Source organism: Equus caballus, chromosome 31 (genome assembly GCF_041296265.1).
Source record: "Equus caballus isolate H_3958 breed thoroughbred chromosome 31, TB-T2T, whole genome shotgun sequence".
Taxonomy (NCBI): domain Eukaryota; kingdom Metazoa; phylum Chordata; class Mammalia; order Perissodactyla; family Equidae; genus Equus; species Equus caballus.
The window spans coordinates 18,228,936-18,256,752 of NC_091714.1; the positions used below are offsets into that span (position 1 = coordinate 18,228,936).

Genomic DNA, 27,817 nt, shown 5'->3' on the forward strand with positions numbered 1-27,817 from the left:
GTTCATGCACTCCACTTCACCAGCCCAGGGTTTCGCTAGTTTGAATCCTGGGTGCAGACATGGCACCGCTCATCAAGCCATGCTGAGGCGGCGTCCCACATGCCACAACTGGAAGGACCTACAACTAAAAAATATACAACTATGTACCCTGGGGGCTTTGGGAGAAAAAGGAAAAATAAAATCTTTAAAAAAAAATGTATCGAATGCTATTATGAGTAAAGCACGTGGATAATTACGAAGAGATGGGACTCACGACTGAGGGCGGGCTACAAACAGGAACAACGAAGTCCACGCAAAGAAGGAGCAACAGCAGGAGGAGGAAAGGGAAGGGAGGGGGAGCAGCAGCCCACGCAAGGAGCTCAGGGCCACAGAAGTACGGGCAGAGAAAACGGCAGCAGGCAGCAGCCTGGGGAGGTGGCTAGCTGGCTGGGGATTAAGGCAGAAAATCCTTCACAAATAATATCTAAGCTAAGGTTTGGATTCTTAAATTTCGCTTTTTAAATTTTCCTCTGCTGCATTTTCAGCTCACAGCCATGGTAATAAGCATGGGTCTGCCTTACTCCTACTGGCCGTGACCCACCAGCACGGTCACCAAGCTTTCTGCAGATGACCGCTCACAGCGAAGGAAGCGCGTTTATTTTTAAACTCACGCTAAGGACGAGGACAGTCTTGACCTAACTGCTAAGGATGAAACATATCAAGTCTTCCTAGCTCTGGATCAACCACTTAACTACGGAAGAAACCAAAACTACGTATGTGAACTTTTATTTTTTCTAAAAGAAATACTTTCATGGGGAAACGGTCGAAAGAAACATTACTTATTTTAGTCCTTTGCTGATTTAGAATAATACACCTTATCGAGTTGTTAGGAATTTAACCCACCATTTAATCCAATGCCAATTTTACAGGAAACTATGGTGTCCAGAAGTCACACAAGGGGCCTAAGTTTCCACAGCCAGTTAGAGGCCAGCAAGGAGCTAGACCCAGGCATCCCGGACCACCGGCCCTGTTGTCTTTTCAATGTGTGTCTGACTCGTTTCGATTTTTCCAACCCATTTTTCATTCATTCTGCCAAATGGGAATGTCTAATACCATAAAAATACTCCAGGACCCACACTGCAGAAAAAGGTAAATTCTTTGCGATAACAGAGATATCACAAAATATAAATGTATTTGGGCTGGCCCCGTGGCCGAGTGGTTAAGTTCACGCGCTCCGCTGCAGGCGGCCCAGTGTTTCGTTGGTTCGAATCCTGGGCGCGGACATGACACTGCTCATCAAACCACGCTGAGGCAGCATCCCACATACCACAACTAGAAGGACCCACAACGAAGAATATACAACTATGAACCGGGGGGCTTTGGGGAGAAAAAGGAAAAAATAAAATCTTTATAAAAAAAAAAAAAATATACATATATATATAAATGTATTTCCTCTATAAAATGCTGGCTTCAAACTTTTTCATCATCTTTTCTCCTTTCTTCAAATAATCACACATGTGCAATAATTTATCCTCAGATTTGCACTTTTGAGTTTTCGTTACGTAAGAGGTGCCGCTCCCAGTCATCGCTTGCATTTCCCTAGGGTGCCAGCAGATGGCACTGTAGTTTCTTTATTCATCTTGCTGTGGCCAACGGGGCTTTTATTTTTAAAATTTCACAAGTTCTCAATCTAGATACCGGCCAAAAAATAGCAAGCCAGTGTTTCATAGGCACGAGGCTCCCCAACTCACCAATTTACAAAGGGGGAAAATGACACCGCATGAAGTTTAATTTGGATGCAGTGAACTGTCGCTGCAAACAGGAGCTGGCAGAGCAGGGACATGAAATGCCATCTTCTTTCTCCTTGAGGCTGATTATAAAATTCATCCAGCAGGAGTAACCAAATTCCAAATTTGGATGGCAGCAGATGGAAGGGGTCATTTTTACTGATCTCCTGGTGGAAGAAACTACAGCTCAGAAGTCAATCCCAATGAGCCCTCTGGGTGACACATCCTTCTTCGAGCCAGACGCTGCAGGCCTGACGTCGGCGGAGCGGGATGCCGGGTTGTCAGCCCTTTTCTGCCCACCACCCTCACTGTCAACAAGGTGAAAAGGAGGGGACCTTCCTCATGCATTTCCATGACTAACAAGCAGTAATTAACGTTCCACTGCACACGGAAAATCTAAGCATTTAATACTCATCATTGTGCATTTAAAGTCTCTGAACTCAATCTTACGAAGTACCTTTTCATCAATAACTATCAGACCCTGAAACGGCTTGGGTGTAAACATTTTTCCTCAAGATCCTTAAGCTACTTTAGCCCTCTCTGAAGGTGAAATGCACTTCAGAAAATTCATAAGGAATTTATAAATTAGATCCAAACCCCAGTTTAATGAACAGCATCCCCAGACCTTAAACTAACTCCTTTTGTCCTATCTCAGTCTTTAGCGAATTCTTTGTTAAATTGCTTCGTCCCTTCATTTTCATTCTTTCTTCCTCTGATAAACACTTATTCGGCTCCCATGATGAGTCTGGCCTCCTCTGAGGCACTTAGGATGGAGGGGTAACCATGACAGGTAAGGTCCCTCTCAGGATGGAGGGTAACCATGACAGGTAGGGTCCCTCTCAGGATGGAGCGTAACCATGACAGGTAAGGTCCCTCTCAGGATGGAGGGTAACCATGACAGGTAGGGTCCCTCTCAGGATGGAGGGTAACCATGACAGGTAGGGTCCCTCTCAGGATGGAGGGTAACCATGACAGGTAGGGTCCCTCTCAGGATGGAGCGTAACCATGACAGGTAAGGTCCCTCTCAGGATGGAGGGTAACCATGACAGGTAAGGTCCCTCTCAGGATGGAGCGTAACCATGACAGGTAGGGTCCCTCTCAGGATGGAGCGTAACCATGACAGGTAAGGTCCCTCTCAGGATGGAGGGTAACCATGACAGGTAGGGTCCCTCTCAGGATGGAGCGTAACCATGACAGGTAAGGTCCCTCTCAGGATGGAGGGTAACCATGACAGGTAGGGTCCCTCTCAGGATGGAGCGTAACCATGACAGGTAAAGTCCCTCTCAGGATGGAGCGTAACCATGACAGGTAGGGTCCCTCTCAGGATGGAGCGTAACCATGACAGGTAGGGTCCCTCTCAGGATGGAGCGTAACCATGACAGGTAAGGTCCCTCTCAGGATGGAGGGTAACCATGACAGGTAGGGTCCCTCTCAGGATGGAGGGTAACCATGACAGGTAGGGTCTCTCTCTGCAGCTGGGATGTGGGAGGAGAGAAGCTGGAAGGGATGTGGATCAAGAACTGGGGAGAATTTCAGATGACACGGACAGAGAAGCCCTCTCTGAAGAGGCGACAGTTGAGCAGAGACCTAAACGATGAACTGACATGACATGCAATGCCTCAAATGAGGAATTCTGGGCAGGGAGAGGACGGAAAGTAAAAGCTCTACGCTGGCCGTGCTACGTCTGAGGTGTTACGGAACATCCTGGGGAGATCTGAAGGAGAGAGCTGGCTACGTCAGAGTCCAGGGGAGTCAGAGAGGACCGGAGATTAAGAACTTGGAAGTCACTTGCATATTTAAAGCTAGGAGACCAACTGAACACAATGAAGAGAAGCTGTAGGAAGACGGAGCTCGGGGCAATCCAATTTTTGGGGGGGTCAGGAAAAGAAGATGAAGCAGGCAATGGACCCAAGAGGAGCGGTCAGTGGGGAGAAGGAAAACCAGGAGAGTATGCTTTTACGTTTTTGGCTAGAACGATATTAAAATCGGTTTTCCACAAGTCACAGTGCTGCCTCAAAGGCCATCCAGGGTAAATTCCAGGTTGCTCTGTTTTCTTTTCTATTGAGTTGGCTGCTTCACAGCAGAGATCCTCATAAGGCCACAGAGAAAGAGAAAGTAACAGGTGAAAATGAAACGCTTCCCGTCTGCGGAGAATTCCACCTTGCCTAAGGACACGCGGTGGGCAGGGACATCCCTGGGTTTAGAAGCCGTACCTCTGACTCTGCGTCCAACGCCTCGTCTGCTTCACCCATACGGTTTCTCATTTACGTAACAGAAATGCCCGTTATCTCACACACTGGCCTTGTTCTTGAATAAGTGACTGGAATGATGCTCAGAAGAACTTGTGAAGACAGGGCATGTTTTCAACACCAAATCTGAACACGGTCTATGGGTTTATTCAAAAACTCTTTTCAGCATTTGCTTGTGTTGCCGTTGCACGATCTTCTTGTCTGATTGTCGAAGGCAAGGAGGCCACATAATTTAGCTCCAACGCATTTTTCTCCTTATGTCTATTTATACGCGAATAGTCTAAGCAACCTCCAGGCAAAGACAACTCTATCTCGTTGTTACACACTTGGTCTGGCAACCAGGAAAGAGGAACGAATGCCCAAGCACAAAGGAATGCCTGAAAGAGACTTCGTGCCTTTGTTTTGATAGACTGTCCAGAAACTTGATTATAACCAAACAAAAAAATAGGAAACACTGCTATAAAATCTGATTTCTAGGAAAGGAACATGTGTTATATGTTACTGGAAAACCTACACTTAAGAGATTTTTAAGGTTCCTTTATCTTGAGTCTCCGGAAATACATTTCCCCATGAGTTTCTTTCCTGCTGAATTTTGAATCAGGGCTTCTGCTGTGTCTGGGTCTTTTCCGGCATCATCCCAGGCCTGCCAAGGCAGTCCCCAAAGCCAGTAGCATCTTCTTCAAGTTGTAGAAAAAAGAAAGAGACATCTGGGCTATTGAGTTGTACGTGCACAGGGGGAAGAAGAGGACAGGAAAAGGGTTGGGGGCTTTTTAGTCATTGTATTTCCTTTTTCTTTATGCCTTTCTTAAATATAACTAACTACTCAGACTCATGTTTTGCATATTTGGTGACAAATCATGTTGTGTAAAACAGGTGATTCCTTAATTTGATACTTCTTATTATCCGTTGGGTATGAAAGGTATTTTTCATCATAGGAGCCTATCTTCTCTATTTAACAGAAATAAATACGAAGCAAAAGCCCGTTCATGGTGTCTACAGTCTGCAGTAAGAATTCAAGGGTCACCCCTTCCCTAGCCACAGGGCCAGGACAAAAAGGAGGCCCCAGAGACACTGAGGGTCCCCAGTGTGGGAGATGCTCACTGTCAACATCATAGGACAGGTGCGGGCAGCGAGCGCCACCTTTAATTCTGTGCCCCCCGCGCCTGTCCTCCTTTACCCTAGATGCATTCCCTCCCAGCCAATAGCTGCGGGATTTCACACACATGAGAGAATTTAGCTTGCAAACCCAGTAGCTGGGCTTGAAAATAACTCTATTGCTGAAAATCTGGTATATTGCTAGAACCCCCTGAATATTCAGTATCAATGACAACATTGGTGACGTTTCGTCACTCTGGTCAAAACACTTCCCATACGGGCTTTTTCTTTCGTTTCAGTCTATTCCCAGCTGTAGTTTCTGGCTTTTTGTTACAAGGTCACCTTCATAAATGATCAAGGCAGGTGTCTGAAGTACCAAATCTGAGGCAGTGGCCTGACACAGCACAGCCACAAATCTAAGCCCTGTTTTCTTTTTTATGTGAACCAGGGATGATAAAACTGCGCCCACCTTGACGGGTTAAGAGAATTACATGAGACGATGAACGTACAGCTTAGCACACTGCCCGGCACTTCAAGTTCCCAGTAGGTGTGACCTCTTTCTCCGGAGCAGCCCCAAACAGACGAATGTTCTTGGTCCCTGCACAGGATTTCACCATCCTCGTTCCACCATGCGCTGCCCCACGACGTCTGTTCTAGACTCCAGCAGTTTCTAAATCTCCAAGACTCCTCCTTTCTACTGTTTTAAGATTAACGTGCCTCAAATAATTTGGAGGGACACCATAATTCCTCTCGTTCTCTCAATCGCACTTTATACGAGCAATTCATATTTTTCTCAGAATTTTTTAAAAAAAAACAATGATTGAACATGTCAAAAGCTCTTTATCCATTTTTTTCAGCATAATGTTATTCCCATTGTCATATATCCTATTATCTTCCTTAAGCAGTAAGAACTATAACAATTTAGCTTACTGCGTCTAACACAGTGTACAATAAATAATTTTTTGTTGATGTTGAGTAGCGTTTCAATACGGACGCATATCATGGGAAAGCGTTTGGGTCCAATGATCGTGTAATATTAACTCTCCAAAACAAATGGCAATTAAGTGCGGATATTGTCTCAAAACAAGACTGCCATGCAATCTTTAATTCCGATAAGGAGAGGCCCTCTTACCACACAAATACAATTCTCACACTTGAAATGTGCTGAAAGGACATCCAAAAAGTTAGAAATGTCCAGCTGTGAGTGTTGGCATTTTCAACTTTTTTCTGCCCCACCCCTCTTCTATATTATCTTTGGTTTAAAATTACCATCAGAATCACCGTAGGCCAGCCTATTCCTTCTGTAGAAGGTGTTTCAAAAGGAGTATCCTGTTCAGAAAAATACAGAGAGAAAGACATGGCCAACCTAGGTATGTGACTTTACTTCTAATGACAACCATTTTTGCTATCCTTCAGTCCCCCTGCAAAGTATATTAAGTACATGGAAGATTACGTACTTAAACATGATCTTTTCTGCACAAATCAAGCCCATCTCTTTTTTTTTTAAATCTTAACTCCTCTCAAATAGTTAGCATGGACATAGTGATTCCTTTCACTTTCTCAACTGCCCTTTCTAAAGGCAAGCCATGTTTTTCTTAGAATTAAAAATACACACACCAACGATTGAACAGGATGTCAACGCAGAGACGCATGCGCAGCTGACTGGGATCTGGACGTGAATGACGTCATTGCAAATGTTCCCCTAAGGCCCGCCACTCAGGAAGCCACTCAGCACTAACGGCTCGCCAAGTGGGCTGTGGAGTCCGCCCAGCAGCGTTCCCAGCCCAGCTCTCCCACTTACTAACTCGCAACTCTGGACAAGTTACTTCGTCCCACTGCATCTCAGTTTCCTGCTCTGTAAAATGGAGCCAATATTACGGCTCACATAAGTTTTCTATAGGTTTCAGTGAGTTTTGACTTATATGGTATTTAGAACATGCCTGTGCAAGCTAAGCCACAGCAACAAAAAGCTAGCAATTATGATTCCTGCCTTTTCCTTCAACACACTCCCCCTGTGGAGGAAAGTCTCTCTTAGTTCTCAAAGCGCCCTTCAGTTTCTCCACATGGAAGGGGTTGGTTCTCTGGCACCTCGGGGGTGGCCAACAAGCCCTCCAGGCCAAGAACAGGCTCCGCTTCTGTTGAATTTGAAAATCCTTCACAAAGGTGCATTGAAAGAGATTTGTGTCCTTTCATTCACCAACTGGTGACTTGTACCGAAAGTTAACGATGCAGGACGCGGGCAGAAGTTGACGAGTTTCATGCCTGAAAAGTAGCCGAAAGCCACCTCTCCACAATGCAGGACCACAACCTGGCTGTGTCTGGCCACAAGTCACTCAGGCCAGGAGTCTACAAAGTGCAGAAGTGCAGAGCCGAACACGCCCATCTTCAGGGAGAATCAATCTGGGATGGCACAGAGTCATCCTCCAAGGCTTACAAGAACCTCTCAGTGGGTTTTCTCTTTTCCACTGGGGCCACATTATTCTTCATTTGTGGCCTCTGTGGGTCTGAACTAAGTTGGTAAAAACTTGCTGTATGGATGCCAGCTTTGATGCTCACAGATCTACTGAAAATATAAGCATACATCTCAGCACTGAGAAGTGATAAATGCCTCCCCTATTCCTTCAAAGCTGGTAACTAATCTTCAGAATATCCCCATCACACACTAGAGGGTATATAATACTATTTTGTACGTAAGTCCATTAAAAAAGGCCATCAGTCCCTGATCAGTCTCATATAAAAACATCCAGCGATGATTTCTTGTCTGGGATAGATAAAGAAGCCCTGTACGGCTTGATGAGGGATGTGCACACGTGCTTTGCAACATAATTGGGTAGATTACACTGACATCCTGCAAGATATGGATGGTTGAGTGAGTAGTAACAGCAGGCAAGGCCAGTTGACTCCCATTTCAATATCCACACTCATCTTCTTTCCTACCAAAAGAACCCCGACTTTGTCTGAGTGGCAGTGTACCCTGTTAAAACACTCGCCTCCCCAGGCTCCCTTGCAGCTGGCAGAGGCCGAGTGTCAGCATCTGCCCAAGAAGATATAACTGGAACTTTACGGGGGGTGTTTCTGGGAAACCTACTATTTTCATAATGAGAGAACTGACTCAGTTTTCATGGGTTTTTTTTCCCTTTACTGTTTCCCTTGGATCCTGCCCGAAACATGGACACAATACCCAAACAGTCGTCATTTTATCATAAGGAAGAAAGTCACACACTGAGAATGGTGGCAGAGAGGAAACAATTCATCGAGCTGTACCAGCCTTGGAACATCCATCTCAGACTCTTTGCTATGTGAAAAAAATGCTCCCATTGGCCTTAATAGTGCAGTAATCAGGTTTCAGTTACACACAACTGAATATAATCCTAACCGTTTCAGTGGTTAAGAAGTAAAAATGACCAATTTCTATAAAGCTTTGGTCTGGGTTGATCAAGGATGTTCATACCATCTGCTCATATTTCAGGCTTACAGGGCCCCCGAAAAGAACTAGCTCCGTTATACAGATGAAGAGCCTGGGGCCTAGAGAGTTCCCGGAAGTGACCCGTCCAATCGCAGGTCCGGAGCTGGGGCTTAAACTCAGCTCTGACACGCAGACCAATGTTCTTGCAGCTAAAACACCAGATCCATGAAGGCAAGGTCCTTACTGGGCTCACAGGGCGGCCAGGCACCACGCCGTGAGCCCAAAGCCAACATGGTGTGCATTTTCTCTAATTATTGGCACTGAAAGTACAACTTAAGTTTGTGACTTTGCCACTGGAGTCAGCAGCCCCAGGTCAAGTTCTTTAGATGTTTCCTCAACAGGCACACAAATTAAGGTGTTAAAAAAATGAAGTCTTGAACTCCTCCTTCTGTTCATTCTGGGTGTGGTGTAACCAGTAAAAACTAACACCTTCCTTTTACGACCTCGATGTGAATTTTAAACTTTGTTTCCGTCTCTGTATCTTAAAAATTACTAATAGACTGTCAAAAGCAAAAGAAACTAAAACAGGATTTTAGCACATTGTTTTCACCAGAAAAGCTAGTTTTTATAAAATGAGGAAAACACTGTAAGTAGCTTTGTTTGCCTTTTTTAACGATGGCTACTTATTCTGGAAATGGAGCAAAATTACTCCTTCCTTCTATTTCCCCTTTAAAATTTATTGCGTCTGCGTAATAAATATTTGGTCCAAGAAAGGCTTTTCTGCAAGGAAATGTGGCTGAGATTTGAGGCCGGCTGGATCAATGGGGAAGCACCTGCCTGTGCCTCTGGAAAGCCACCTGCTTATCAGTCTGCATGACGCTGGCTCCAGCCCCAGAACGGGGTTGAAGATGGACTGCCACTCCGACTGGTACAGGGTGCACATGGGGTAACTTATTCCAGCGGAGGCTGGCACGGTAAGGAAAGCCGGCCTTTGGTCTTCTTATCATGGACCTGCGGGGAAAGCCAGGCGGCAAAGAGCTGGCCCCTACCAGCTTGAGTCTCTGGCTGGGGAAAGGGAGAGAGAGGGGAGATGAGAGAAAAAGAGGCTCCATTCAATTATCTCCTCATCTGTTTCCATGGCGATGGCTCCGGAAGCGGGTCAGAACTTTCTCAGTGGAAGCAAACAGCAGCTCCCATTCACCGTCGCCCAAGCCACGCTGGCCACGCTGGCCGCTGTGCCGTCTGGACACAGAGGAACGCAGGGAGGGACGTGGCGGCCAGGGCTGCCAGCCTTTCTTCCATCAGCTGCTCTCAGGGGAGCAAGGAGTCGGTGAAGCCGCCTCTGGAGGCCAAAGTCAAGTTAGAGGAGCTGTGGGCGTGGAGGGCTTTCCTCGCCTCGCTGGTCATGTGCTGGACGCACAGTGACCAGCCACTCTCCAGGACAGGACTGTGGGAGCCGCCTGCCTGCCCTACTTCTCCTGGCGGGCAGCATGAAGGATTGGGTCCTTTCCATGGCGACCACTGCCATAACCACGTCAGCCTTTCTTTTGTTTTTTTCACTTTTAATTCCTTCAGACACGCCCATGGAAATTTTTTAGATGTCATAAATACTAAAAAAATGGGAGCTCGAGCTTTCCTGTCTTCTCAGGTCTCTTTTTTTTAATTGAGGTATAATTGACACACAACATTATGCTAGTTTCAACCATACAACATAAGGACTCCATATTTGTTTCTATTGCGAAACCATCGGCGCAATAAGTCTAGGTAACATCCGTCCCCATTCAGATCCCATTTTTAAATTCCCACACGTCTCCTGTGTCCCATCCACGCGCCCTCCACAGGTCCACCCACCAGCAGCTCCCTGGACTTTGTCATCCCGCTGGCTGAACCCACTTTGCCCTCGGATTGCTTCTTCTTTCTCCCTTCTCATTCTGTGGCTTTATCTGAAGTGATGCACCAACACCTGCTGGAGAGGATTTGGACACGAGACAGCACTGCCAGCATCCTCGGGACGAGAAAAGACCTCTATCAGCATCAGCTGAGTGGCCCCCAGGTCGACCCGTGATTGAGGCGTGGAGCAGAAGCAGACAGCTTCAATCCGACTGACAAGAAAGGGTTCGGGCAGATTCATAAAACCAAGCCGGCTGCCTAAGATCCTCCTGGGAACCTTGTTAAAGGCTCCGAGTTCCACATCTGGAGAAGCTAATTTATTAGGCCTGGGCGGGGCCGAGGGTCTGTCTTTCCAACAAGTTCTCCAGCTAACTCTGATGTATGGATGTGCTCGGAACCCTGGGTTAACCCAGCAGAGACGGGAAAACACACTCCCCATCCTTCCTCCTCCAGTCTCGCCTTGCATCTTTCACTACAACACCTCGAACCTAGTAAGCAGGATTACTAGTGAGATTTTCAGAGAAGGATACAGAAGACAGGAAAACAAGCAGCCAATATTTTGCCAGTGTTATCCTGAGTGTAAGGTTTCATTTAGACAAAGCTTTTAGACAAGAGGTTGGGGGCCAGGTTTAGTCTTAACTACCTCATATCCATCCCCAGTGCCTGGGATGCAGGAGACGCTCCTTACGGGCTGGATGAAGGAATTTGCCAGTGGATGAAAGAATTTAAAAAGAGGAAGCCTAACAAAGAAAGGCTCTGGCAAGTTTCAGACCTTCAGGATCTCTCCCCTCTATCACAGGTCTCCTGCCTCCCGGGGGCACGCAGTCATACCTCCTCTCACTGACAGTGATCCCCTTAACATACAAAACCCACGAGGGTCAACTCCTGAGCTGCTCCCCTTGAGCTGGCCTTTGGGCTCCGCCTCCCTGAGGTGCTGTGCTTGCCACCTTCGCAGGCCCTTGCTTCTGCCTGGAATTCCCTTCCCTTCTGTTTCTGCCTAAGCCTACCCGTCATCCCTCCGGTGTTCACTCCTTTGGGAACCTGTGGTGGATCTGCAGCCTGTGCGCTGAGCCCTGCTGGATTCCGTGTCCTGGAATTCCCTTCCCTGCACAGTTCCAGGTCAGCGTGGGCCACATGAGCTGTTCCACGTGCAATTCAGAAAGCAGAAGGAGAGCAGGAGCCATTTTCTTTCTATGCTTCAAGGTCAACGTAGGGCACGAAGCCCTGTGGTGGCTGAAACATGTCCCCTGGGTCCCTGGGTGGCAGGGGCAGCAGCGGGGCCCACAACACTCGCATTCCTGCCAGCGTCCCCCTCAGGATCTCAGAGTTCCGGGCCTGTGGCTGCTTTAGCTCCCGAGGAAGGATGCCAGTTCCCCCTGCAGGTTCCGCATGGGGTCAAGGGCGGAGGCTTGCTCGGCGGTGGGGACAGATGACATGGGTCTCAGCCCATCCTTGTAGGGGACAGTTTGTCCTTCTTGCCCCGCTTTTGTGCATCTTTTGTGTCCCGAATGCCAGTCCTGCTGACTTCAGGCTGTATCATCAGCCACAGAGGGAACAGACTCACCTGGGCTGTAGAACCAGCCCCATCAACGCATGAGGTCAAAACCCTAGAATAACGTGATCTTAACATCTGCGTCTCCAACAGAACACTGACTGATAACATTTATGTGGTCCACGGCCCCGCGTCTGCCCTCTGGGGGTGGACCGTTCCTCCTCCTGCAGTTCTGTTTCGTACTCACGTAGCATTATATTATCATGTTGTCATGTCTTCTTCAGGTTCCAAGAGACGGTGACCTTCCTATCCTATTCATCCTTACAGGGCCTAGCCTATTCACCCACACAGCAGCAATGTGAAAAACGTTTATTCAATTAAACCGCATTAGCTGCCTGGCCCATCGCTGGTCTTTCCTAAGTGGATCAGTCCTCGAATACTCCTCATGGTGGAGTCTGGCCCGGCCGGGGTCAGATCAACAGAGCTGGACTGGAATTCCGCCTTGGCCTCGCCCAAAGTTTGTGATTCTGATCTTGGCAAGTCATTGAGTCTTTCTAAACCTTGGCTTCCTTAACTGCAAGCTAGCATTTGCATTACAGTTTGGTCAGGAGGATTTATACAGAGCAGTGGTAGGTGTGGGTCTCCCCTTATTCCTGCCAGGATGGGAATGCTATTTACTTACTGACAACCTCCCTCCCACCTCATCCTCCTCCCTGGCCCAGTGCTCGGTTCATCGCTCCTGCAGGAGAGGGAATAAACAGCAGAGAGCACCTTCGCATACTGAATCGTTCCCTGGCAGTAGCGGCTGTCCCCAGCAATCGCACACGGCCTGCCACCATGACGGCTGCAGCCCACGCCTGTGGACTCATGCTGGGCCCGGGTCAGCTGGAGGCTCCCTCACCAGACGGAGTTAAGGGCAACAGAGTTTTCAGAGGGCAACAGCTGAGGTGGAGAATTCTGGCACAGCTGCTCCCACCCCGAGCCCCTGCGTTCTGGAATGCCGAGCCCCTCAGATATGCTGTGCGATGGAGCACACACGTGTGCACACACAGATCTGCCCGCACAAACGGATACTTCAGCACGGCGCGGCCGCACAGGCTCTGTGACAACGGTTGTTGTCTCCTAGCTCCTCTTCTTTGGGGCATTGAAGGGAAAGGAAAGCTCATGTGGGAATGGCATATTTTAAGTGGCCGCGGCCAGTGACAAGCTGTGTCTGGTACTGTCTAACGAGACTGAAGATGAAAACCACAGGCCCACTGCCACTGCCATGGGCTGCACCCTGCATTACAGAGGGCACAGTGGGGAGGGAACCAGGGAAATGAGAGCACCCATCACACACCAGGCACAGTGCTAGGCATTTCACACAACCACCCCCAGAAAGAGCATTTCCTGTGCACATTTTATCGATTAGGAACCTGAGGCTCAGAGAACTTAAACCCCATAGGGAGCAGAGCTTAAATTCAGGCTCAGATTCTGTCCAACACCAACAGGCGATGGCACAGCAGCCTATGTGGACGGTCCATGCAGAAGTGGCCGGTGCAGGGCACGCTTTGGACTGGATCAGAAAACGAAAGATGGCCCAGGTGAGAAGGATTCTGGGCAAGCACCTGACAGACTCGTCACCATGAAACCCAGAGGGGTGATGCAACCCAGAGGACCAATCGCAGAGGCGAGCACTCTGAGAGCTCCAGCCCCCTGGACAGTGACCTTGCCCTGGAGCCCACAGCCTTGGCAGATGGCTATCAGCAAACTGATTAAAGCAAAGAATACATACTATACACGCTGATGCCTGGCTCTCAGTGCAGCCCATTTATTTTCTGAAAGCTACACTTGCTGTTCCATCTCTGCTTCCCACCCCGATGAGCTCGAAGGACCACACGGTGACAGCCCGAGTCACCTCTGGTTCTCTCAGCGGTGCTGCTCCAACAGGCCGTGAGAGCCCACCTCCCTCTCCTGGGAAGACAGAGGGCACACGGCGAGAACACGTCCACCTGAACCGGGCAGCACCGACCAGAGAACTATCCTGAAGGACCTGCCACCACACAGCTTCCTCACTCCAGGGAACACATGCACGTTCCCCATGGGAAACATCGGTGTTCCCCTCCCCACAGCACGGCCCTGCCACAAACAGAATGGGGAAACAGGATGCACTGGTCTCAGCTCCAGGGGACAAGCCTTGACCTGGATTTCCCAGCAAACTCGCAGCCCTCATCAGCAGCTCTCACTGGACCTGGGCTGTTCTGAAGGAGGATTAACGAGTGCACCGCGGGCTCACTTCAATGAGCACAGAGAGCCCCAGCTTGTCACCTGGAGAAGGCCACGTGACCACAGACACAGACCCTGTCCTCAGGGGCTTCCCGAGGGCCGCCTCAAAGGGATGAAGCCGGATGCCCTGTCCTCAAGCCCAGCCCCCAGGAGCGAGCTCTGCAAGGAAGCGGGATGAGGACCCATTTATGAAAGCATTTACCTACAGGAGACAATTTCTTACACATTTCAAGGAGGCTGAATACAATGCTACTGAGAACAGTAGCATTCAAAGTTCTCTTCTTAACAGACCTGCAACAAATTTTCTTTCAAAAATGCACTTTCCCTCTATTTACAAAATGTCCAGAATACACAAATCTACACAGACAGAAAGTAGATTAGTGGCTGCCTGGGGCTGGGGGTCATCAGGAGATGGAGAAGTGACAGCTAAAGGGCACAAGGCTTCTGTTTGAGGTGATGAAAATGCTCTAAATTGACTGTAGTGACGGTGACACGTCTGTGAAGATATGGGGTGTACACCTGAGATGGATGATTTGCATGGCATGTGCACTGTATCTTAATAAAGCCGATTTAAAAAAACAGGAAAATATGACGGCACAAAAACTTGCTTACAAACGTTCATAGCAGCATTATTACAACCCTAAATCTATCAGTCGATAAATGGATGAACGAAATGTGGCAGGTACATACAACGAAAAGGACGGAACGTGGATGAACCTCGAAAACATCCGTGACTATATTAAAAACCAAGGTATACAGGTGAGTCGTATGGTATGTGACTTGTATCTCAATAAAGCCATTCCCAAAAACAAAATAAACTAAATGCACTGTCCCAACAAAATTTCAGTCTTAAAAAAGTTTTAAGGATTTTGAAAATCATGTTAATATTTTGTGTGTATTTCTTGGTAACACATCTTTATCTGGAGATATTATGTGGTCTGTTATTTCTGTTTAACAGAGGAGAAAAACCTGAAGGACCGAACAAGACTGCAGGATGGAATTGGGAGTGGGGAACAGCCTTAGAAACAGATTTGGGGATTTGTGGGAGCTACTATTCTCTCCACTACCTGCTTTTTAAAATGTTTTTAACAAGTGTCCTTTTCATGTTAATATTCACAGACAGAAAGCACTTACTCTTATTACACTGCCATCAGTTTAGGGGGACGCTGGTAACATGTGGGTAACGGGTGAGACCTGCTGTTTCCAGTCCTGGGGACAATCCAGTTTTAGCCTTCTTTCAAAGAACTGGGGGCATTCAACGAATCCAATGTAAGTATTTAATGAGCACTTGTTCTGGACGCTGAAGAAAATCCAAAGAGAGGAAGAGAGCGAGCTTTTAGCCTCAAGGAGCGCCTGATCATGCCAGGCCAGGCGGGGTTAGAAAAGTATGCACGTGGCCAGAGCCACAGGCAAGGGCATGAACTTGGGCCAGACAGGAGAGGCGATGATAAGAGACAAGATTAGAGTACTTTTTAGGTGCTCGATGGCTTACGAAGTGAGGGAAGCACTGTGATGACCATCCTCATCCTATAGCTGTGGAAACTGCAGACACAAAAGTTAAATAACTCACCAAAAATTGCAGAGCTGGTGAGAACGAACCTGGATTGGAACCCAGAAAGTCTGGTCTCAGGCAGGTGTCTTGACCCCCCAGGCTATAACGGCACTCAGACTGGCTCAGAATTTGTGTGTCTAGTCTGGGACCTTAGGCAAGCTAATTATTCTCAAAAATAGTACATACCTCAGTGAGTTCCTGACAAATGCTAAAATACAGTAAAAAGTGATTAGCACAGTGTCCAATACACAGAAATAACCCAAGAAGTGATGTTATGATGATGCTGACGATGACAACGATGGTCTCTGTTACAGCACGTAAAGAAACTTAGATCCACGCCAAATGCTAGTGGGTTTCAAAAGAGGAAAATAATACAGCCAGCGAAGGGACTGAGAAAGGCTTCACGGAGAGGCTGTCCCTAAGCTAGGACTTGGAGGAAGGAAATGCTTTCAAGGCACGAACTCCAGACAGCCCAGGAGGCATCTGGGAAATAAAGAGCATCCAGTGGAGCTGGGCTGGTCCTGTGACTGGGAGACTGGGAGATGCAGCGACCAAGAGGGGCCAGGGCTCCATTGGGCAGATTTTGTTTACTAAGGTGAGAACCTGCGGGGGCCCTAATTTCCAGGTGCCGTGGAGGGGACCTCTCAGCAACCCCTCCGTGTGGCGTGGCCTCACTGTACTTTAGGAGGGCAAATCTGGGGGGAATTTCCTGAACGCTCTTTCATGAAAAGAGCATTGAGGGTCTCATTTGGAGCAGTGAAGATGAGAAAGAGAGAAACCAAAGAAAACGTTATAGAAGTAGAAGCAACAGGATTTGGCAACCGTGGTTTTGGAATCACAGAAGAAAGTAGGAGATGATGGAAAGCCAGGGCGAAGCACAGAAAAGTGGTCCCTAGGAGAGAGAGGGGGATGGGTGGACAAAGAGCAGGTTGTCAGAGAGAGAAGGAAAGGATACTGAGGGGGCAATGAGTTCTGCTCTAAGGATGTGCAGGTTGGGGTGCCTGGAACAGTAATGAGCCAGCATCCAGCAGGAAGCTGCAACAGGCAGCTCGGCAGATAGGAAGCAGGGCACAGGGGGAGACGTGCATTTGAAGTGGGCGCCTGGAGACAACAGGCCAAAGCAATGGGCATGGGTGCCCTAGGAGAGCTTGTAGGCTTGGGTACAAAGCTCCAGGGAAAAAAGCTCTAGGGCAGAAAAAAGGGGGCTGCAAAGAGCAGGCATAAAGGGAGGAGGAGAAACCGGAAGCCACAAAGTCACAGACACCAAGGGTGAACATGGAAACAGGACCAAAAGGAAAAGTCAGCAGTGCCAAATGCCACAAGGCTCTGCACGTGGGGAGGGGCCTCCGGGGGGCGCTGGGTACTGTTGCGTCCTTGGCCTCGGAGAGAGCTCTACAGTAGGGGATGGAGAGAGGAGTCGGGCTTCAGGGCCAAAGCTCAGCAATGAGTGGAGGAGAGAGAGGATTTGTTTGCAAGAGGGACAAGAAGATTTTTATGGAGTGGAGAAGAGCTAAGTGTGTTTGTGCACACTCACCCACTCACTCACTCATTTATCCAGCATTAGTGAAAGTCTTTTATGTAAAAGATCCAGGGTTCAGAGTGGGAGGTGACCGCACACACCCCTAGCTGCAGGCCACCGCAACACTAACAGGAGACCAGGGGTTACAGAGCCCGCAGGACACTGCACCTCAGGTCTGCGGGTTAGGGAAGCTTCCGGGAGGAGCCAACACTAGAAACTGAGTTTTTAAGGTTGAAAGGAGCTTGCCCAGATAAGAGGGGTGGGAAGGACAACGACAGAGCGGGGAACAGGGCAACCCACGGGAAGGAGCGGCGGTTTCAGAGGCTCAGCGCACCATGGAGAACATGACCGTCTGAGAACTCACAGGAGCTCCTCGTGCCTGGAAAGCAGATCAAAGGAGGAGGCGGACAGGCAGGCAGAGGGCAGAGCGTGAGGGGAGAGGAGCAGGAGGAAGCAGGATCAGAGCCGTGAGCAGCCCGGAGAGCAGCGATGAGAGAGGACGAAACACAAACACAGGAGCAGTGGCTCCTTCCTGGAAGCCCAAGAGGGGGAGACAGAGGTTTCAGAGGAGAAGAGGAAAGTCGACACCATCAGAAAAGGAGTCAGCTTGCCAGATGAAACAAATTGGAGCGTGAGGCCAGGTCCACACGGAGTAAGTGCTTGCATAGAGCATTTATAAACTAAACTCCATCCATTTTATCCGACCACAGAACACTGCTATATGAGCTTTTCCTGTTTTTATTTATCTTCCTTTTCCATCATGCTACTATATATTTTTGGACTTTTCCACCATAAAATAGTTCAAGGGTAGTCATGGATAATGAAAGAAAGCGAAACTCTGTCAGCGAATTTTCAACCCTGGGGAAAGACTTAGAAGAAAGGAGCTTATAAATACTGGCTAAGGTGAAGTTTCCAGATTTATTTTGGACCTTCCTGCCTCTATAGATAAGTAACGGAGGCCCAGCTCATATCTGAATGAGAGTAAAACTTACTCCTACTTCCAAAGGACCCACTGGAGTGTAGGTTTTACCTGCTGCTATTTATATAATGCCAATAAACTCAATTTGCCTCCAACCTCTCTATTTACATAAGCAATATAATTATAAGTACTCTGGAATTATAGCTTAGTGGTTGGCATGGTTCTCAACTAGGATCAAATCTGGGCTCTGCCACTTATTAGCTGTGTGACCTTAGGCAGCTTATTAACCTCTCTGTGCCTCAGTTTCTGCATTTGTAAATGGGAATAATATACTGAACCTCATAGGGTGGTTGTACTAAATGAGTCAATGTTCAGTACTTGGGTCAATTCCTGGCCCATCATAAGCACTCAATAAATGTTACCTACTATTTCTTGCCTTTTCTTTTCCAATTTTCAGTCCATATGAACCAGCCCCATAAAGGCCACTTCCATCTAGAAACACACCTAGAAATAACCAGATGGGCACACACAAATAGAAGATTAAATTATTTTGGAAAATACTGCTCGTTTCCTATCCAAGGTCTATTCCCCCTCCTTCCTTAAGAACAAAGTAGTTCAGGGCAGCAACGTGCTCAGCTGCACACGCCCGCGTCTCCACACTCCCCTATCGCTATGGTGGCCAGGTGCCCCAATTCTGGGTTTCCATTTGCTTTCTTTTTCTCCATAGCACCATTTAAGAGATCCCAGTTTTTTCCATCCCATCTCCCTGCATGCAGCTCGCGTCAGCTCCTCATCACTATACCCTGGCACCCAGGACAGCGCCCTGCCCACAAAGCTGGCGCTCAGCGACCAGGGGCCGCGTGAAGAAATGCGTGGGACACAGCGGGATGCATTGGACAGGATTTCTAGGAACACTTTCTAAAGGCTATGCCTGTGGCCTTTTGCCCTTTGACCTTCTTCCCTTCTCCCTGCTTCTCCTTCTCATCTGGAAGAGGCGGGAGCCACTTTAAAACCAGGACACACCCACAAAGCACAGTCTGGGTTCCTGAAGGCTTCCTGGAGCCAGGGTCCAGCCCTGGAACAGGGACGTATCCAGCGACCCCTGCATCTGCTTATGCCACTGTGTGTCAAGTTTTCTGTCATTCATAGCTTAACTCGTTCTTAACAAATACAGTTATAAAGATATTTCCCAGCAAAAAAGCCTTGCTCTCTAGCTATTCATGAGAACAACTAGTGAGTAGCAAGAAATTTAAGGAACGTTCACCTTTTCAGCCAGTTGACACAAACCCAAGATTGGTGTAATAAAGCAGTCTCGACAACAGGCGACGTAAATAGATATGAACAGAAGAGCTTCAAACGAAAGCTCCCTTGGCCTTCTTTATTCTATTTTCAATGAAAGTATACAGAGGGACCGGACAGACTCTAAGAAAATAAGGATGAACGGGGCCTTTGTCAGACTGGCAGGGGTAAGTCTGTTCTATCTCTATCTATCCACCTATTGTGCAGGTCACGCACAGCCACAGGTCAAATACAGCACTGGCAGCCCGCCTGGACAGCATACCCAGGTGCAGTGATGTCAGGAACATTAGACTTCTCACCGCTGTCTCCCACACAGAAGACCCACCTCCCTGGTCTCTGCTGGTCAGAGCTATATTCCTGTAACTTAAGACTTTAAACCCTGTTAACGCTAAATACCACTGGGAGAGGTGCTGTTATTTCTTAGGAATCAGACATTTGCATGATAATGCCTGCCGCCTTCTTTGGAACAGGTTTTAACTGGGGGAGAAGGGAGGGAGGAAGATGTGCCTCTGAGACCACCGGGGTGGGGCCAGGGGGGCTGTGGATCTGGTAGACAGGAGCCACAAGAGCCGACCCCTTGACTCCCGTGTTGCCTGCTGCCATCTGTGCCTCGGCTTCGAAGGGTGGGCTGCTGTAGGATTTGTCCGTTTTTGGTTAGTACTGAGTTCTCCTGCCTTCTGAATAAAAAACAGAAGAAAATTTCTGCCTGTAAAGCAACACGGCTGACTCAGAAGGATATTTTGGTTGGCAGACACTTTACAGACACGAACCAGACACAACCAACTGGTTTGCCAGGCCATCCTCCAGGCCTTACAAAGCCACCAGCAAGCATTTTGGTCTGAAGCATAGCAAGATCTTGCATTTTAAAATATTTGCATTTTCAAGTAGAAAAATACAAATAATTCAATATAAACACTGCATCGAACCTACTCAGATTATAATCTGAGTACCAGAGAGATACCTCATCTTTTTAAAAAACCTTTTTTGGAAGATTGAATCCAAAGTAATTATCAATTTAAGAATAAGTATTACTATTTTGCAATTCACAGTAAAAACTGATTCAGGTAAGAATCATTAGAGGAATTTAAAACCATCAGGCAAAAGTCTGATGAGGATCAAGATACAGACATAGTCTCAGACGATCTGCCCACAGAACAGTTGTTAATCACAAAGGGAAAACTGTAACTTCCCAGAAGAAACCTGACAGACATCACCTTAAGCAAATGATCAAAATTCCCCTATCATCAGTCAGGGAGCAACTAACATTAGGATGCAGTGCACTGAGGAGAACACAACATCAAAAACACACCATCTGCATCTTAACAAGAAACTCAAATGGAGGATATTTCACAAACCAACTAGCCTACATTCTTAAAAAATACCAATATCATAAAAGACAAGGAAAGGCCAAGAAATCCTTTCAGATTAAATGTGACAAGGGACATGACATGTAAATGCAATGAGTGATTTTTTAAAAAAGTGGTGGATTGAAAAAAGTGCAAAAGAAACATTATTGGGACAAGTAGAGAAACTTGAACATAAACTGGACATTTGGAAAAATCACTGTTAAAATTCCTCTATTTGGTAATTATACTGCATTTCTGTGAGAGAATTTCCTTGTCCTTAGGAGACAAGCTGAAGTATTTAGGGGCAACCATTGTGACGTCTGCAACTTACTCTCAAATAGTTCCAGAAATAATAATAATAATTAGTGAGAGTATGTAAGAGAGAGAGAGAGAGAGAAAGACTGTGTGTGTGTGTGTGTGTGTGTGTGTGTGTGTAGGAGAGAGACCAGAGTATGCAAATTGATGAAGCTAAGTAAAAGTTATATGGGAGCTCATTGCACAATTCTTGCAAATTTTCTCTAAGTTAACTTTTTCAAAAAATTTTTACAGTAAAAAAAAAAAAAAGAGTTCCATAATTTTGAAAAGCTATTAATAGGAAAATGAAGGACACAATGGATTAAAACTTTCAGATTATCTAGAAACACCTAAGATTAAGTAAACCATTTAGAAGAACAGAAGCAAGATGGCAGGATTACAGATGGAGACGTTGGGGGTGGTCAACAGCGTGTGTATGTGTGTGTGTGTGTGTTCACATTTTCTTGTTAACCTCAGAGCAGGCTGCCAGTCTCTCTCTTGGCCGCAAGAGTCATGCCACATTTTACTAAGTGAAGGGTATAAAACGGAAAGAATGACTACCCACCATTAAGAGGAACAAGAAATACCCGGCCTAACGAAGATCAGTACAAACTTGGTGAGTCATTTCCTCTTAGGAGGAAAGGCAAACGTCTCCTGTTCCCTAAAGGACTCGGGGATTCTGAGAACACCTGCGTTCTTGGCCAGAATCACGCCACAGAGGTGGCACACCAGGTCAGGAGACCTCTGGCCCATTCACCCCATGCTTCCGCCCACAGTTGGGTCAGCAGCACCAGAGTACCTCCAATTCCTAAATCAACGTCAAAGCAAATCTCTAGGCTTGTTCAGCCTCCATACTCCAACCAAAGCAAAGGACGTTCATGCTAACTGCACATTTATCCTCGAACCTTGAGTGGCAGTGGCCTTGGTTTTCCTTTGCTCATCACCCGTGACGTTCCTCAGTCCTGAACCGAATCTCCTGGCCTCTGAAATTGAGACCTGAAGCTTTGGCAAAGCAGCCGTCCCTCCTTGACGCCGCCTCTGTGCCAGTGGTGGGCACACGTGGACGGATTAGGCAGAGCTGTGCTGTAAAGCACACACACGCTCTCCCAACATGTGCTTTTCATTCCAGAAATACTTTCTTCCTAAACCACGGCTGTGCCTCTCTTGGCAAGAAACAGTCCAAGTGGCTCTGTGCCAAAGGAAGTGTCTGTTTAAAGAGGTAGACTTTCTTAAAATTTCTTTACCTCAGAAGAGGTAAATAGAACATTCTAGCATAATTATGATGGAAGGAAGTAGAAAAGGGAAAGGTTATAGGAAAAAAAATTGTTTTGCTTTTATTTTGCTCTTTAAAGTTGCCTAAAAGAAACACTGGAAACACAAGATGCAACATAGAATTATCTTCCATGAGAGTAAAAACTACAGGGTCCAAGTTAGGACAAGGAAGCAAAAACATTACCATTCACAGGCCAGGTTAGTGAGCATCTGCCACCTTCTCTCACAAGCATTTATTCTTAAGATCGCTCACCAAAGCAAGGTGCAGAGGAGGGTTTTTTTAATCATTGTTTTATCCCAGAAGGTATTTTATTTTTGTACCTTGCTTCTTTATGACTTTCACCCTATATCAAAAACCAATGTAAAAGAAGAAAACCCATTTTGGTTGACTTAACTATCCTTTCTCTTTCTCCAAGCTTATTTCGGCAAATTTATTTAGGGTTCACTCAAAATAAGCAGTGTCAAGTCAACAACTCCTCACAGAATCCTCAGGCATCCCCAAGTGAGTTACATAACATGCTCTTAACCGTCTATACATATGTACACACGCACACGGCATGGAAGGAAAATGACAGCAAGCTCCACGGCACAGTCACCCATTTGACATCCATCAGGATGGACCTAAAAGACACCTTCTCCGAAATTCTGATCCCGGGCCGAGGAGGGGAACTTACTTCCTTTCCACTTCTGGCGTTGACACAGCACTACACAAGCCAAGTGACTCCTAGGAGAGAAGATGCACAGCGTCAGTGCAGGCAGAGCTGCAGGCTTCATCTGATTTTACAGAATAGCACTTTAAAAAAGGGGCCGAAGCAAAAATAGAGGATTAAAGTCATTGTGCTTACTTCGATCTGAGACCGCAGCTGAAGTGACGTGGGACTGGCTTCAGGTTTCTCCTAAAACAGAACAGATGCTGGTTTAATGAGACTTCCAAACGTGGCACACACCAGAAAGACAAACAGACATGTAAGAAGAGATGAGGGATTCGGGGAGCTCTAGGGTGCAGGGGGAGGAGAAGGCGGAGATAAACAGACTTTCTGGAAAAACTAAAGTATTTTTAAAATAAGAGCTCTAGCCTCGTGAAAGTGAACTGTTTTCCAAACTTCACCACTTGACACCACTGACAATTTGATTGCAGAAGAAAAAAGCACCATCTAACAGAAGAGGCTGACAGTTATGGTGAAATAATTCTCTGGATGCTATTAGACTGCCACTAGGACACAGAATTTACTGTGACCCATCGTGTTCAGCTTCCTTTTCAATAACAATGGAGCTCAATCTGATTTTAAATTCCAAATGTAACAATCAGAGTATTTAAGTAACGGAGGGCTAGCTGTAAGTGTCTTTAGGAAGGTGGAAAGCTAATTTGACATTACAGCCCTAAAAGTCCCCATGCTCCCATAACATAAAGGAAAACGTAAAAACAAAGACTCGTGGCGTCCGGTTAATAGATGAAACAAATGAATGACATCATGAGCACACTAAAAGGGAAATCATCAGATCATAAAAAAAGATGCAAAGGAATCAAACAATTTTAGAGATAAAACCATGAAGTATAACACTCTCAGTTCACAGTTAAAAAAATGGTATCCTCGGGGCTGGCCCATGGCCTAGGGGTTAAGTTTGGCGTGCTCCACTTCGGCAGCTGGGGTTCGGTTCCCAGGCGTGGATCTACATTGCTCTGTTAGTGGTCATGCTGTGCTGGCAGCCCACGTACTAAAAAACAAAGGAAGACTGGCATGGATGTTCTCTCAGGGCGAATCTTTCTCAGCAAAAATAAATCAATAAATAAAAGGTATTCTCTTTGGGAAAAAAAAAAGAAGAGATAAACCTGTGATGAAAACAGCATACTGAAATAAGCTTTGGCAGCAAAATAGGAAAATTACATAATTAGAAGTGTTAAGATAAATTTTGGGAAAACAAGAGTTACACTAGTGAACAGAGCACGAGCACCGCGTTGATATGTTTCATAAGTGGAGAATAAATTGAAATCTAAGTAGGTACTTAAGCGGTGGTCCTCATCGAAGTGTGATCCACAGTCCAGGGTGGACACCAGCTGATCATCAAGTCATAAGCAGGATTGGGCAGGTTTAGAGGAAGGAGGAATACCACCGATATTACACAAGTTTGAAATATCAGGTTAATTATGTTTTCCAATAATCCTATCGTGTTCTTAATAACTGATATTCTTCAGGACGGCACCTGCACGATAGGAAGACTACTGTGTCGGTCTCAGCTAACACTCAGGAAATGGGAGCAGAGCATCTCAAATTACAAATTCTCACTTTCATCTAATTGTTCGATTTATTGAAGTTGCCCGTTTCATCATTAGCACGATCACAAAACTAGATCAATATTTTAAAAACTTAGCAGTGAGATATTAAAATAAGTATAACTCAGAGCAAACTTATAAATGTGAATAGGTCACAGGAATCCAGTACAAATATAGAACACAAAATGAACATGCTGGGGTGAATAAATCTGACGATGGGATGATATGGGGCAAGCAGACCGAAAGAGAAAATGTTTTAATCGACTAGCAATCCACGCGTTCCTAGTCTCAGGGCCTTATTTGTTATGAAAAGATATCAAGAGTGGTGTGAAACTCCACGGAACTTCTCTCTGGTTAACATCCTCCTGGTTTTTGTTGCCTCCTTTGTTTGTAACAAACAAATTTATATTTCTGTCTGGAACATGATACACCATTTTTGCAAAACAATCTATGGAAATGTTGGAGTAACATCTCAAGTCCAGTTGGTGTGACGTCAGACTCAGGTATAATCATCAGAGGGGATATGTATTTTGGAGGTTCCTGGTCCCAAGAGACCTGTCAGGATGCCCTGATACCTAACCTCTGAGCACCGAATGAGAAATTTACAAGCTTATCCAGCAGGAGGTAAGCAAAGATGCAGTCTAAGTCTTCCCGTTCAGGCGTTGGTATGAAAGCCTCAGAATGATGATAGAATTCTATTCGTTTCTCTGAAATTTTTTCTGAAATTGCCTCTTTAAGACCCAACTCCAGCCCATGTCCTTCCATAACCATCAACAAAAAAAAAATGACTGACTCAGCTCTCTTTTCCTCCTCCCCTCTTGGCTTTTCTTCAAAGCTTTAAGTCTCTACCTCACTAGGCAATAGTCCATGATAGGAAATTACCTGCTTTTAGTGTATATTTTTATCTGCATTTTTCCAATAAACTTTATTTATTGAGTACATCCCTTGTCACTCCATATAATAAACATAACGTTTATGATATATTATGCAAAATGTACCTGTTCCTGCATACAAAGCAGGTGCTTGTTAACAACTATATTAAATGTTTGATGATCAGGAAGTAACATTCTGAACAATTCATCTTCACGTGTTAGTTTGTTACTTAAACATTTGACTGTGTTTTCGCTACATTTTAGAAAAGACTGGGGGGTGTAGTTTGATGTATGATGTATTAAAATTCAGCCCTCTAAAATAAGGACCCAGTTCATGTTTCCATGCAGAATACCAGTGTTATTAGGAACAGGAGACGTTAAACAGAATATCTCGTAGAGTGATGTTTCTAGTGTCTTTTACAGGCCATGCCATAAAATAATGTTTTTCAGAGCGAATACTATTAATTTCACCTCTCAAGGGGAGACTACCATCACCATTATGAGGAATTTCTTAAAGCAAATACATCCTAAAGTGAAAGTATTACAAAACTGAAGAGAAGTTTATAAAATTATCCACAAAATTAAGGATTTATATGATCTTTGGAGAGAAAACAGAAAGGACTAGCGGCAACATTCCATTATTGTGACACTGATGGATGTCACATGTATCAATGACAAACACGCAGAAGAGTAATTACCATCATGTATGGGTGAATATTATGAAATATTTAAGACATAAAAATATGTAATAAAAAATACAGCAAACCCTTGTGGACCCACCACTGAGCCTGAGAAATGGAATATTACGAATAGTTGAACAGAGGAGTTCTGATACACACTTGGAGAAAACACCTCGTGTGCAGACTATGAAACAAGTCTTGATAGATGTGTCATATACATATAAGGAAAAAGAGCAAGATAACTTTTTATTCTAATTATCACCTAAAAAAAAATTCACTTTTTTTTTCACGGCACAATGTGGAGTGAAAAAGTGTGATGGGATTAAGACAGAAGGAGCACCAGTTAAGTGCACCCCAGTAAAAGGATGCTGCTTACAAAAAAAAGAAGCAGGGATTCAGGTTAGAACGGACAGAAAAAGGGTCCTTGACATCCCCCTTCCCTGTCCAGTCTCCAGATGAGGCCGCCCCCTTCTCTGCTCCCAATTCAACCATGTAATCGGCGGAGGGGGTGGGAAGCCATGGTCCTGGAGTTCCAGCAGGAGGAGGATTCCTGTCCCAATGAAGGGGGAGGTGGAGTAAGAACTAAAGAGATGCACTGATTGCCCAGCCACAAACTACTTTATTAGGCAACAATTGATGGTCCACAATATAACTCCTGATTTGGAAGTCATGGTGTTGACGGAAATAATAAAAATTGTGAACACTGTCAAAACACAGTCACTGAGTATATATGTATCTTTTGGGCATGTCGTAGAAAGAGACGATCATTGAGAAATAAGATTCTTCTCTCTTTCGTTAATATACGCTGACTGTTCCAGTTACTACTGCTGTGTACCAAACTACCCCAAACTTAGTTGCATAAACCAACAAGCATTTTCTCATGCTCACAAATTCTCTGGGCAAGAATTCAGAAAGGAGACAGCAGAAAAGGCTTGTCTCTCTCTGCTCCATGGTGTCTGGGGCCTCAGCTGGGAAGATCTGAAGGCTGGGGGTGACTTGATGTTGGAGCTGTAATCATAGGAAAGCTGGCGCATTCACATGTCTGGAGGCTGATGCCGGCTAACAGCCAGGACCCGGCTAACAGCCAGGACCGAGCAGCGGCTGTCAGCTGGAACACCTATGCCTGGGGGCTCCATGTCTCCCTCTCAGCAGGATGTTGGGTTTCAAGAGTGAGCACACTGAGAGAGCCAGACAGAAGCTGCATTACCTTATAGCCTCATATGGTGCCACTTCTGCTGGAGTCACAAACCCTCCCAGATGCAAGAGGGTACACAGAGCCCATCTGTCAGTGGGAGGAGCGTCAAAGTCGCATGGTAAGAAGGGCACTGTGATGGGAGGTATCATAATGGCCTGCTTTGGAGCCACAGTCTGCCACACTGACTGTCAAGAAGATGGGAGCTCACCTAAGTTTTCAAAATGAGGAATAAGATGAGACTCTTTATTCATGATAATGTCGGTAAGGATTCTTTTGTGATTTTTATAGAGTTTACTCAAGTAGCATATCTTGGCAATATACTTCAGCGTGAACCTATCACTTAAAGGTTGAAATATCACAATATTTTAGGCTACAATTATTCTCTCTCTTGACTCAAACTTATAGTTATAGAAAATCCCGAATATGCAAAAGCA

General features: G+C 46.0%; 1 protein-coding gene across 13 annotated transcripts in view; it reads right to left on the reverse strand.

Annotated features, from left to right (window-relative positions):
• Positions 1-27,817, reverse strand: part of SASH1 (SAM and SH3 domain containing 1) — a 300,847-nt gene that overhangs the window by 73,700 nt on the left and 199,330 nt on the right. For 8 of the 13 annotated variants that reach the window (XM_023632953.2, XM_070256416.1, XM_070256426.1 and 5 more), the window contains exons 3-4: positions 23,210-23,260; positions 23,039-23,088 (exon numbers count right to left, since the gene is read on the reverse strand). The exons of the other annotated variants lie outside the window; for them this stretch is intronic. In XM_023632953.2, coding sequence (XP_023488721.2) covers positions 23,039-23,088; positions 23,210-23,260 — 101 coding nt within the window. The remainder of the gene's footprint in view (positions 1-23,038; positions 23,089-23,209; positions 23,261-27,817) is intronic. 13 annotated transcript variants of the gene reach the window in all.